Below are 14,046 nucleotides of genomic sequence, written 5' to 3'. Positions count from 1 at the left end.
CAAGGTCATACCACCCAAATGGAATAATGATGATCAACTTGAAGACGGGTGTCAAAACAAAGTGTGGGATCCCCGATCACACAAGGAGAATCAATCTTGGGAGCTCACGGTTTGTGAAGAACTCCATCAAGGCTTGAAGGTATTAAATTTGAAGAATGGAGCTTATTGGAGACTCAAGCATTGGTGGATGTTCAAGGATGGCTTCAAGTACAATCCACCTTGATGAGGAGCTCCCCATAAGTCCAACTTAAGGACAATAAACAAAAGTGCTAGGTGGGATACACCCCACCATGGTAAAATCTTTCCTTTTTCTCTTTTGGGAATATTGGTAAGATTAGTTTAATTTCCTATTTTGTTGGTTTGTTGAGTTTATTTGGTAGTCTAGTATGTTAAATAAGATTTTATGGTGTTTTGGTAGATGTTTAGAGGTTTGGAATGCTTGGTTTAGTGCAAAAATATGGAAAAATTTTGAAAAACACAGCACCAACCCACGCGTACGCGTGGATCCAAAATTTCCACCTCCATACAAAATCCAGAGAGTTGTGCCCACTTCGTGCCAACTTTGTGCATGAGGCACAAGGCCTCCCACGCGTAGGCGTCGCCTCTCTGAATAACCCATCACGTGTACGCGTGACCCACGCGTACGCATCGGTCTCATTTCACCACCCCACGCGCACGCGTCACACCACGCGCACGCGTCACACCACGCGTATGCATGGATCACCCTTCTTCACCACTCTTGTTTTCTTCTCTTCTTTCCATTTCTTTCCTTCTTCTCTCTTCTCTTCTTTTCTCTCCCTTCTTCCACCATCATCCAACACTACCATACACCATCAACCATTAGTTAGTTGAGTTAGTTAGTTTCATTTTTGTTTACTTTTTTGTTTTCATAATAAGTGTTGGATTGTTAATCTTGTTTACTATCTCTTGCTGCTGATTATTAATGCGATGTTAGTTTAATATCATTGTTGTTAATTGTCATTGTTGGATTCTCTTGTTGAGGTTACAAATTTTTACTTGGTTTGATTTTTTAATGCTTAACTCTTGTGAACACCAAGTGAATGCCATTTCCTTTAAAGCATGTTAAATCTCTTTGAATTGCATGCTTTAGCCACCATGTGATTTGAACCCTTTTCTTTGATTAGGCAATTTCTTGATGGATGTCGTGCATTTATCTTAATGCGTTGTATTTCTGGATCATATGCATCCATATGTTTTTGGCTTTAATGCTTTCATGCTTCTTTATTGCTTGTTTGGTTGTCTTAACCTACAAGTTTAGAACATCTCAAGCACATTAGGATGATTAGAGTGCATGTTCCTTTTTCTGTAACTGTGACATAGCTTTTTATGTTAGTGTGTGTGTTCTAAACTGTGCGCAACATAGAATGCACACTTACTTTTATCCATGTCACACATTGGGTCACTCACTTCATTCTACTGATTTACCTCATTCCAACAATGTATGCTTCCTTGCTTTCACATTCCTTTTTCCTACTATCCTATATCCTACTTTCAGGATGAGTCTTTATAAGCAAAAATGGAAGCATGAAAAAGAATATGCAGCAACGGTTGATCCACCAGCTGAAGGTGGCAACCCGTATAGTCGCCGTACCCCCTTGTTCATCTTTGAATACACCGAGGACGGTGCAAACTTTTAAGTGTGGGGAGGTCGTCTGACCGAATCGGTATTTTTGAGTGACAAATTTCTAATCCCAATACTTTTGCATTTTATTTTTAGGTCTTCTAGGAATTTTTTTAGTTGCATTTTCTTATTTAGCATATATATACATAATAAGCTTCGACAAAGTAATAAAATTTTTCAAGAAATTTATCTATAGGGCATTGACACTCCAATTGATTTGAGTAAAAATTTTTCATCGAACTTGCTTGAATTATATCTTGTGGATCATGTTTTGAGCTAAGAACACAAGCATGTGAGATTTGAGCCTAATTGTGTGGTCACATCTTATAACCACTTATTTTCATTCTTGTGTGCATTATTCTCTTCTTATGATTGTGATCTTTGATTTGTTTGATTCTTTATGTCCATTATTTTGTTTATACATGCATTTATATGATTGAGGCCATTGTTTCAATTAGCTCACTTACCCAAATAGCCTTACCTTTTATCTTCTATTGTTAGCCAACTTTGAGCCTACGATTAACCCACTTATTCTTAATTTTAGCACATTACAAGCCTTAAAATGAAAAATAATAAATGTCCTTAATTTGGATCTTTGATTAGCTTAGGCTAGTGAGTGTGTATCATTCAAGTGTGGAGAAACTTGGGACATTGGTTGAGAAAAAGGTATGTTTTGTATTTTCATTGAAGATCTTGGGAAATGGGTATATACTCATGTGTTAATTAAATGTAAAACCATATACATTGATACTTTTGTATATACTTTATTGCAAAAAGAAAAAAATAAGAAAATAAGAAAGAAAAAATATATATAAAAAAAGAAAAAAATAGAAAAAGAAAGAAAAAGAAAAGTAATAAAAAGGGGACAAAATGCCCCAAAGTGAAGCTCAATAATAATCAATGCATATGAGTTGTGATCAAGAAAAGAATGCATGAGTGTGTAAAAAAGTGAAGAATGGATGGTAAGGTTTGTTTAGAATTGTATAGGTTGCTATATAGGTTAGGTGGAAAGCTTAGGTTAATAAAATATTCAAATTTCAAGCTCACGTGACCATATGCATCCTTACCTTGACCCTAGCCCCATTACAACCTATGGAAAAGACCTCATGATATTTGTATACATGCATGAAATAATTGTTGATTGTTAGATGAAAAATAAATCTTGAAAAGCATGATTAGGGGAGAATCGAGTGAATCAACCCCATACACCTGAGTGATTAGAGCGGATACACATCCGGTGAGGGTTCGATTGCTCAATTACATGTTTTCACCTAGAATCATCACTTTTCATGCAAGTTTGTAAAACCTTTAATAACTCAATTCAATTGTGGTTTGGCTTGGTTGTTAATACCTTTAGCCCTTATGCTTATATTGGTTTTCTTGGGAATTGATTTATTTTGACCAAGTAATTGCATCCATTTAGATAAATTACATGTAGGTAGATTGCATCTAGATAGTTTACATTGAATAAATGTTGATACCCTTTGTCTCTTTCTTGTTTTAGCATGAGGACATGCTATTGTTTAAGTGTGGGGAGATTTGATGCACCACTATTTGGTGGTGCATTTTATGCTGAATTGAGGGGATCTTATCACCTTTTCTCACACTTATTCAATGAAATAGCATGGTTTTGTATATTCTCCCTAATTTGTGCTTAAATGTGAAAACATGCTTTTTAGGACTTTAATTTGCTAATTTTAATTCACCTTTGATTCCACTAGATGCCTTGATGTGTTTGTTAGTGAATTCAGGATTGAAAAGCCTAGGAATGGATCAAAGGATTGAAGAGAAAAGCATGCAAAGTGGAGAAATCATGGAAAATCAAGGATTTGGGATGCATTCATCAACGCGCACGCATAGTAGACGCGCACGTGTGAATATGGAGTTGCATGGCGATGCGTACGCATGACATGACGCGTATGCATGGAAAGCAAAAATGCCAAACGACACGTACGCGTGACCCACGCGTACGCGTCGATGCTCGCACGTGACTTCATTAAAGTGAAAATGCTGGGGGCGATTTCTGAGCTTCTCAGGCCCAGATCCAACTCATTCCAGAGCCTATTACATGCAGAATTCAGGAGGAGTCAACAGGGAGAACACAGTAGAGTTTTCATCATGCTTTAGTTAGTTTCTAGAGAGAGAAGCTCTCTATTCTCTCTAGAATTAGGTTAGATATAGATTAGGATTTCTTAGATCTAGGTTTAATTCATGCTTTGATTTACTTTTCCTTTTCAATTTCTTGTTCTTCTACCTTTGCCTCTCTAGTTTAGTATTTCATTCCTTGTATTTGTTCACTTTGTTGTTGATGCACTCTTGTTTCTTCTATTTTTCTTTAATGTAATTTATGTTTGATTTCTTTTATTGTTCAATTGCTTTGTTGTTGCTAATTCCTTGCAATTAGTAGTGTAGATTTACTTTTCTTGCAATTTTATCTTGCTTTCCTTTTATACCTTCCAAGTATTTGATTAAATGCTTGGAAGGATGTTAGAGTAAATTTTTGGGTTCTTGGCTTAGGATGGTAACTTAAGTGAAATTGAGTTGCTAATATCCAAGTGTTGATAATTGGTGTCCATTGACTCTAGCTTTCACTAAGTTAATTGGTGAGTGACTAGGACTTATGGATTAGGATTGGTGTAGCACATTTGACTTTCCTTCACTTGTTAGAGGATGACTTAATGAGATTAATCCTTACAATTATCATGTTTTGGTTAGTAACAAGGATAAAGATCCTTAACCATCAACCCTTATCAAGACCTTTTTACTATTTGAGTTTCATTTACTTTCTTGAAATTTATCTTTCATGTCCGTTATTCGAAAACCCCAAATACTTGTCCCATAACCAATAATAAGAACACTTCCCTGCAATTCCTTTGAGAGACGACCTAAGATTTGAATACTTCGGTTATTTTTATTGGGGTTTGTACTTGAGACAAACAATTTTTTGCATAAGAGGATTATTTGTTGGTTTAGAAACTATACTTGCAACAAGATTTCATTTACGAAATTCTAAATCATACGAAAAATCCATTCATCATGTTCCCACGGACAAAGGGTGCGTGTGCTGCGACCGGAGGGGTGGCCAAAAGGGTGTGTGTGCGCACACAGCTATGCGCACGCACAGAAAGTTTTTTTTTTAAAGTGTAGTATAGTAGCGAGTGTGCGTGCGCACAAGGAATGTGCGTATGCACAGAAGGAAAAGAAGGTTGGGTGCACACGCACAAGTGGTGAAAGTGCTGCGAACAGACTTGGTGTTTAGGAGTGTGCGCACGCACAGATAGTGAAAAACAGGGGAAGTGTGCGCGCGCACAAGTTTGTGCGTACGCACGGGACTCTGTTTCTGCAAAATTTTCAGTGCTTCTAAGGCACCGAACATGATGTCCAAAACAGATTTTCATGTCCCAAAACAACATAAAACTCCATAAACACATTATTCTACTAAAATTACCTAACTAACATCAAAATTTAACTAAACTAACTAAGCAACATTACCAATTATTCAAGAAATAAAAGCTAAAAGAAAGAGGGTTAGAAGGATATTAACATGGTGTGGTGTCTCTGATGAGTGATAATTTGTCGGTATAGAATTCTCCAATGGAATTATGTCGTGTGTATAGTCTAGACCAACAAGCTATAACGCATCAAACAAAGAAAGTGTGTGTCCATAATTCAAATTAATAACCGAGAGTATTAGTCTCGGGTCGTTCTCCCTAGGAGTTGCCTTAGGATGCACATCATTGGTTAGGCGTCTCTTTGGTGTTTGAGGTTGAATGTAAGAAATGTAAACAAGCTTGCATAAAAGCAATGACCAATTAATAAGTAAGCCAATGGACACAAGAATTTGAACGAAACAAGTGTGAATGACAATCAATCAATATAAAAGCCTTGGCTAGGATTGAGAATTGGAAGTCCTATCATCATTATCTCCATCAACTATGACATTAATTGGTTGTTGTTCCACTTAGTTAACCTCTGACTATGAAGGAAAGTCAAGTGAAGATAATCAATTTGAGCCCACAAGTCCTAGTCTAATCCTAGGGAGAGACTAGAGTTAGTGTCATTCAAATCAATTAGCAATTTCCAATTGTCAATCAACAAAAGACCTTGATAATTCAAGTGTCTCCAATTACCCAACCTCTAAGCCAAGAGTGAAATTCTACTCCATAGTTATAGTTGACATTTTATCAAGCATTTGGTGAGCAATAATGGGATACATCATGAAATTGAGAAGAGAAATTGAATCTAAGCTATCTATTGCAAACAATTAACAACAATCAAATAATTAACAACAATAAAGATGGAATTCCTCAATGCATTAATAGAAATCAAAGTAACAATGCAATACTAGAACAATAAAAACACTAAATTGAGTAGAAGAAGAAGATCTAAAATCTAGAGAAATGTAAAATTCAATCAAATTCAGATCTCACCAAATGATCTTAGTACAATTGGGATTGAGAAAGCCAAAAATCCTAGAGAGAAGTTGGAGTTTCTCTCTCTAAGAAAAGCGTAACTTCCCAAAACTAACTAAAAGTGTGTAAAAGATGTGTTCTCCTTCAATCCTTGGTTCTTTTAATCTTTTTCCGCCAGAATTCCACTCAGAATTGGGCCTGGAAACCCTCTGAAATCGCTAGGCACGTTTTCACTAAAGAAGTCACGTGCACGCGTCACGCGTATGCGTGGGTCACGCGTATGCGTCGATGGGCTTTTGCGATCCACGCGTACGCGTCCATGCTTGCGCGCCAATTCCAGAATTCAACTTCCACGTGTGCGCGTCGGTTATGCGTGCGCGTTGATGCCAATACTTCAAAGCTCCATTTTTCACGCTCCTTCCACTTATGCATGCTTCCTTCCTCTCTTCTAGACCATTCTTGCTCCTATAAACTCTGAAATCACTCAACAAACGGATCACAGCATCGAATGGTAATAGAGGAGGATGAAAATATAGCACAATTACGGCCTAAAATGCATGTTTTCATTCATCAAGCGAAATTGGGAAGGAGACATAAAACCATGCATTTTATATGGATAAGTGTGACAAAATGTTGATAAAACCCTCTAAATTCTACACAAAGTGAACCCTAAGATTGCGGTTCATCAAATCAACCCACACTTAAACCAAGCATGTCCTCATGCTTAAAGGGATTGAAAGACCAATGAATCATAGGAGAATGAGAATTTATTAAATGCAAATTACCTATATAGATGCAACTAATGCAAATGTATCTATCCACTTAGTCAAAGGTAAATCAACTTCCAAGAATATGTATGAGCACATAGGGCCAAAATGACAAAATAGTTCTTGACTCTACCAATTCAAAGCAATCAAAGTGGAGTGTATACAACTTGCATGAAGAAAGCTCGTGAAAGCCGGGAACAAGGTATCGAGCGTCAAACCCTCACCGAAAGTGTTTGCACTCTATTCCCTCTAGTGTGTAGGGTTGACCACTCAATCCTCCTCTAATCATGCTTTCCCCGATTTGTTTGTCATCTAACAATCAACAATTATCCAATGCATGCATACACCTATCATGAGGTCTTTTCTTTAGGTTGTAATGGGACTAGGGTCAAGATAAGGTTATATATAGCTAAGTGAGCTCAAGATTTGAATCTTTGATTTACATAAGCTTCCCACCTAACCTATATAGCAACCTATGGTAATCTAGTATAGGCCTAACTACCCATTCCCCTTTTTTTTCCACACCTTCATGCATTTTCTTTTCTTTATCATTTCCCATATGCATTGATTATTATTAGACTTTACTTCGGGGCATTTTGTCCCCTTTTTATTACTTCTCTTTTTCTTTTTTTTTCTTTTCTTCTTTTTCTCTTTCTCCTTTTTTTTCTTTTGTATGTATTTTTGTTTTTTTTTCTTTCTTTTCAACTACAAACATATATAAGAGCATCAATGCACATGGTTTCACTTTTAATGCATGAAGATGTACTCAATTCCCAAGATCTTCAATGAAAATTATAAGCACCCTTTTTATCCCAACCAATGTCCCAAGTTTCTCCATACTTGAATGACACACACACACTAGCCTAAGCTAATCGAAGATCCAAATAAGGATAATTATTGTTTTTCGCTTAAAGGCTTGTAATGTGCTAATATTATAACAAAAGGGTTTGTCATAGGCTCAAAGTTGGCTAGCAATGGTTGATGAAGGGTAGGCCATTTGGGTATGTGAGCTAAATAAAATGATGGCCTCAATTATATAAAATGCATGTCTACATGGAATGATGGATATAAAGAATCGAACAAATCAAGGATCACAATCATAGAAGGAGAACAATGCACACAAGAATAGAAATAAGTGGTTATAAGATGTAACCACGCAATTAGGCTCAAGTCTCACATGCTTGTGTTCTTAGCCCAAAAACCAAGTTCCAAAATACATTCTTCAAGCAAGATTAACACAAAAATTTTCCAAATTGGTAGGGTGTCCTATAGATGATTTCTTGGAAACGAAGTTATCACCCCAACTAACCAAGTAGTCCTAACATGCAAGAAGTGTTCAAATACAAAAACTAATCATGAAATTCATCCTAATTAACAAAGGAAAATCAACATTATGGGTGTTGAAAGGGACTTTTGAGGAGATCATTTGGTTTAAAGTCCTCAAGTTGGACTTTTGAGGAGATCCTTGTTAGAGCGGCTTATGTTTCCACTCCTCCTTGAATCTCCAACCAAGTTTGCTCTTGATTTGACCTCCAGGGTCCCAAATGAATTGCATCAAACTCTTGAGAGATCCCAAGCTAGCAACTAGGATTCATAATTGTTGACTCTTGAAACCAATGCCTGGATCCCATACTCTAGTTTCTTGTTCATCTTCTTGTTGATCTTCACTCTTGCACTTAGATGAACTTTGTCTTGAGTCACCATTGACACACTTGTACACTCCCGGGAATCCACTAAATTTACTCTTGCACCATAATTGAGCTCCAAATGTTGAATTGGCTTCCTTGATGAACTTTATATTTTCTTGCCAACTAACATTCTTCTCTCCACCATCCACTATTCTAAGAATGGTTTGAAGTTGATAATCCATTTCTAAGATGGCATATTAATGCGGGCCTAAAAAGTTTGTTGAAGAAATCTTCACCCACTCAATTGTCTCTTGCACAAATACCTTCACTTCTTGGTAGCAAAGATCTTCCTCAACCTCCTTTAAATCCTCCTCATCATCACTTAAGTCAAAAATTAGGGGTTGTGTGAAGTCAACATCAACATCTCCTTCAAAGTCAATTAAGAGAACTTTATCATCTTCTACTTGATTTTGCAATTCTTTGTTCACTCCACACCTTACACTTGATTCCACACATTCATCCACTAGAGTTTCTTGGTTGTGGCATGAACACAATGAAGCTAATCAATCAAGAGTTTCCGCCAAAGTAGACATGACTTGCTCTTGCTTCTTTCGAAACTCTTGTTCTTCTTGAATGAGCATTAAAAGTTCTTCTTGTGTGGCTTGATCCACATATGAAGATGAAAATTGAGGTGATGAAGGTTGACAATCCAACTCATGAGGGTGAGGGTTTTGGTTTTGTATGTAGTGAAGTGATGGTGTATAGAATTGGTGACTAGAAAGGTAAGTGTTTGGGTTCCATTGGGGTGTAGTGCACGAATTGTAAATCACACCTTTTCACAACTCGTACCACTAACCAGCAAGTACACTGGGTCGTCCAAGTAATACCTTACGTGAGTAAGGGTCGATCCCACGGAGATTGTCAGCTTGAAGCAAGCTATGGTTATGTTGTAATTCTTAGTCAGGAAATCAATGATAAGAGTGATTATATTTATGAAGAGTAAATAGCATAAATTAAATAATACTTGTTATGCAGTAATGGAGAACAGATTGAGGTTTTGGAGATGCTCTGTCTTCTGAATCTCTGCTTTCCTACTATCTTCTTCTTCACGCACGTAGGTGCCCTTCCATGGCAAGCTGTATGTTGGTGGATCACCGTTGTTAATGGCTACCATCTATCCTCTCAGTGAAAATGGTCCAAATGTGCTGTCATCGCACGACTAATCATCCGTCGGTTCTCACTCATGTTGGAATAGAATCCATTGATTCTTTTGCGTCTATCACTACGCCCAACACTCGCGAGTTTGAAGCACGTCACAGTCATCCCTTCACAGATCCTACTCGGAATACCACAGAGAAGGTTTAGACTTTCCGGATCTCAGGAATGGCCGCCAATAATTATAGCCTATACCACGAAGACTCTGATCATGAACCAGGACGCTAAGAGATACACACTCAAGCTAGTACAGATAGAACCACTACAAGAAAAAAGGTCTGTCGGCACACTTTTTTTTTGCCATGCTTTTAAAGCGTGCCCAAAAGTGGTCTATGGGTACGCTTTTGTGAGGGTGGCCACTGATTTGTGATTTCGTCACACTTTTTTTGCCACACTTGAAAAGCGTGGCCATAGAGGGAAATCAGCACGCTTTTACGAGGGTGGCCACTTATTTAAAATTTGGCCACGCTTTCTTATTGCCACACTTGTAAAGCATACCCATAGAGAGAAATCAGCACGCTTTAAAAACGTGACTAATTTTTTTCTAACAGTCACATTTTTTAAGCGTGCCCATATACTGTGTTTATATAGGCACCCTACAAAAACGTACCGATAGAGTGCCACCCTATTTTTTACACACTTCACTTTTTTCTAAGTTAACTTTTAACCTATAGAAGTTGTAACTTCTCATACACTTCACTTTTATTTCCAAATTCATTTTTAACCTAGAAGATAACCTAAAAGCAAGCCGTCGCACCCAGCAAGCCATCGCACTAAGTTCATCACTGCCTATCGCCAAGACCGTCGCACCACACAGCTCGTCGTCATGTTCATCTAACCCTCACACCCAGCCCTTCATCTAGCCCTCACACCCATCCCTCTCTCTGTCGCACCCAACCCCGCACCATCAACGATCTCTCGCGCCCAGCTGTTTCTCGACGGTCTCTCGCACCCAACCCTCACACCATCGACGTAACCCTCGTTAGATTTGGAACCCTCCATCGGTGTTGCTCTGTCCACGCACCATCAGTGGTCTCTGTCTCGGCGTGCCCTCCTACTCTCTCAGTGGTCTCTGTCTCGCAAACCCTTGTTGGATTCGGAACCTCAATCGTTGCTCACTCTATTTCGCAAACCCTCAATCGCCGCTCCTCCCTCCATGGTTCAGCACCCGTTGCGTTGCCGTCTCCCTCTCTGAAGTCGTCGCGCCGCCGTCTCCCTTTCCCTCACTCGTCGCACCTCCGTCAGCCATGTTCAACGTTCACAATGCCGTGGTAAATTATTTGGTCAATTTTTTCCTTGATCTGATTATTTGATTTTTGAATTTGATTTTCTTGGTTCTTCATTTTTTTTATTTTTCTAAATTTCTATTTTTTGTTCTAATATGATCTATGGTTTAGGGTTTTTTTTTCTCTAAACTTCTTGACATTTGGTTCTGTTCTGCTGTAGCTGTGGTAGCGCTCAGCTACTAATATGTGGTGCTCATTCTTTGAGTTCATTCTTTGCTGAATCTCGTTTGGCAGAGAATACCTCTAGATTTTTTGCAAGGTGGCAAATTTAGAGCAACAGCAGATAATTACATTAGGCCTCCCCTAACTAAGGTATTCAAGTTTCTTTTTAGCTTCAAATTATGCCTCGCTCAGGTTTTTCGAAGTTGATTGTGATTTCTTTCTTTTGTATTCTCTCCAGGGAATTCCATCTCTTTTCTCTGATCTTTCGTCTTTGTATAATCACCCTGGGAAGGTCAGCTTTATCCCTTACATTTCTATAACTGAAAAACTATGAGATATTTGATTGTATTTTTTCTTCCATCATGTTATCTAATGGAAGAAGATAAGCTTCCTATGGGTTCTGATTCTTCTTTTTATTCTTTTGAACTTTGTTCAGGTAGACATTTTGGAATAACTTATTCTTGTATTTTTTCACAGCGCTCTTCAAGCTAAGGTATATTAAAGATCAGATAGCGAAGTAGGCAGCTTAATTGCTTCAGTGAATATAGGTTTTAAAGGCTAGCTAGTAATTAATTACTACTGTATATATAGATAGAGAGTGGTCACTACTACAGCCTCTATGTTCTTGTTTAATTATTTATTTTTAGTTGTGTGTATGTTTAAATGTTTGCATCCTTGTTTTGGTTTTCAGAGGTAATTTAGTAAAGGAGGAATTCAAGAAATTATTGTAGCATTTATACTGACCATCGCATCTCCTAAAATAAATAAATATGTCAAAGAGATTTGAGATTCATCAAGAGAATAATGAAGGAAGTGGCGGCAAGAGTAGTAATGATAATGAGGGTGAGGAAAATTCATTTGACATGAATGAAGGAGCAGCTATGAGTGATGATGAGGAATTAGAAGAAGAGAATAATAATGAAGCAAAGGAGGAGGAGGAGGATAACAATGAAGAAGGGAATTCAGCAAACCCAAGTAGCAGCAGCACAGCATCAAGAGAAGGGAAGAGATGGAGTGGTGTGAGACAATATGTGAGATCAAAGATGCTAAGGCTTCGTTGGACTCCTAATCTTCATCTCTCCTTTGTCCATGCTGTTCAGAGGCTTGGAGGTCAAGAAAGTAAGTCAAGAAAGTAATTCCACTCTCAAACAGTTGTAAGACTACACTTCAATTTGACTTGGGAGGAGTTCAATTTGATAAAATGGTCTGTTTCAATCTTTTTTTAAGTGATTCTTCTGTCTTGTGTCTATCCTCTGAGTATGTTACTATTGTAGGTTCCTTATATTACAATTGCTTTGACGAATTCTAAACTTGGTGCGGAAGGGGCGTAAAGAACTTTTTGATTGGTTATCTAGGCAACTTTCTGTGCAAAGCAGTTTTGCTGAAGCTGCACAACTTCTGAAGCCAGCCTCTGCTGCAATGACAGTAAGTTTTGGACATTCATGGACCAATTCTAGCTTTAGTTCTTGAGAAGTTGAAACCATATGGAGGCCTTCAAGGTAGGGTTTTATATCATAGCTCATTCTTAATCCACTTTGTTGCTCAGGGTTAATGATTAACATGAGTATTCTTATGTTTATTTTCTTTCCCATGCAATATTTGTGCTTAGAATCATTTGAGTCTGCTAAAGCAGTTTTAGTGGGCGCATCAAAAGGTGTTCAAAGGCTGGGAAATTAACAAGTTTTGAATTTGGATTAGTTCTGCAAACACTACTGCCACTATCAAAGGCTGGGAAATTTCCCGCTGGTAGTTCTGCCCCCTGCACAGCTTCCACGGTTTTGGAGATTTAAGCGAGACTATCAAGGTATCATAACTTTTTTCTAGGTTTCATTTGTATGTTAACTCAGTGCTGTGAATTTTGATGAGCTTTCAGATAACAGATGATGCATTAACGTATAGTGGTATTGGCTGTAATTGGACACTACCACCATATGGTTTGCCACTATTCTTCTTAGTGTGAAATTCCACTACTTAGTAATAGCTATATGTTTGTTGTATTTGTTGAAACCTCAGCTCAGACATCGAGTATTTTTCTTTTTTTTTTTTAATGTAACTAGTGTTTCAAGTTTGAACATGCTCAACTAGTGCCAACTTATATGCATCATTTGATTCATTATGGCTGCTTGCTATCGTTGCAGTCAATGCAATGTTTACATTCCATTTGTCAATGTTTTATGTGATTTTAATGCATACTTTTCACTAATGCTTCCTTGATGCCGGCATGAATTTTTTTACATTAATTCAGTTAATGAAATGATTTAATGAGATGAGATGAAAATTTTCGTTTGTTCACTTTGCTATTAGAAAAATGTACCTATATTTTTTATTTGGGAACCCAATGTATGAAATTTAAATCTGCCTTTAGCCTCTAATATTCTGAATTCTGATGCTATACCAAGTAATGAGAGTTAATATTAATATGTTCAGGTCAGAGGTGATGTCTACACATATGACTCGGGTCTTGTTGCAGGTACGTATTATTATAAAAAGGAGGCTACTAGTTTTGATTACTAAGTGACAAATTTGACATGGTTGAAATTAGTACTGATTTTGCAATTTGTTGTATAGTTCTCATGCATACAGGTTACTGTTGCTCAACAGCTTCTCCACCTCCAACAGCTATACAAGAGTTGCGGGCAACCATTCGTGTGCTACAAATTAGTCCGAATGTTGTTTAGGAATTATATTAGACTTTTTATAACATAGAATTGTAATTTTTTTAAATGTTTATTTTGGAATTTGAATTTATTTTTTTTAAATATTTTATTCATGTTTTATCATGTACATAATTCATATAAATCAATGGAAGATTAATTTTTTAGTATTATATTTTATTTGAAAGATTAACTTATTAGTATTTCTATTTTTCTTATTTTTCTTTTTTTTTTATTTGAAAAAGGATTAGGCCACGCTTTTGAAGTGTAACGATAAGTT

The 14,046-nt window shown here is 37.2% G+C and overlaps 1 protein-coding gene across 1 annotated transcript; it reads left to right on the top strand.

Moving 5' to 3' along the window:
• Window positions 1-11,882: 11,882 nt before the first annotated feature.
• Window positions 11,883-12,582, top strand: LOC110265077 (uncharacterized). Its single transcript, XM_088492443.1, has 2 exons — window positions 11,883-12,244; window positions 12,468-12,582. Exons 1-2 carry the CDS (start codon window positions 11,883-11,885, stop codon window positions 12,580-12,582), a joined length of 477 nt encoding a protein of 158 aa, XP_088348569.1.
• The last annotated feature ends 1,464 nt before the right edge of the window (window positions 12,583-14,046 follow it).

This window comes from Arachis ipaensis, chromosome B7 (assembly GCF_059453495.1).
Source record: "Arachis ipaensis isolate K30076 ecotype BB chromosome B7, ASM5945349v1, whole genome shotgun sequence".
NCBI lineage: Eukaryota > Viridiplantae > Streptophyta > Magnoliopsida > Fabales > Fabaceae > Arachis > Arachis ipaensis.
The sequence above is the reverse complement of the archived record's forward strand: the minus strand, read 5'-3'. Positions and strand labels throughout refer to the sequence as shown.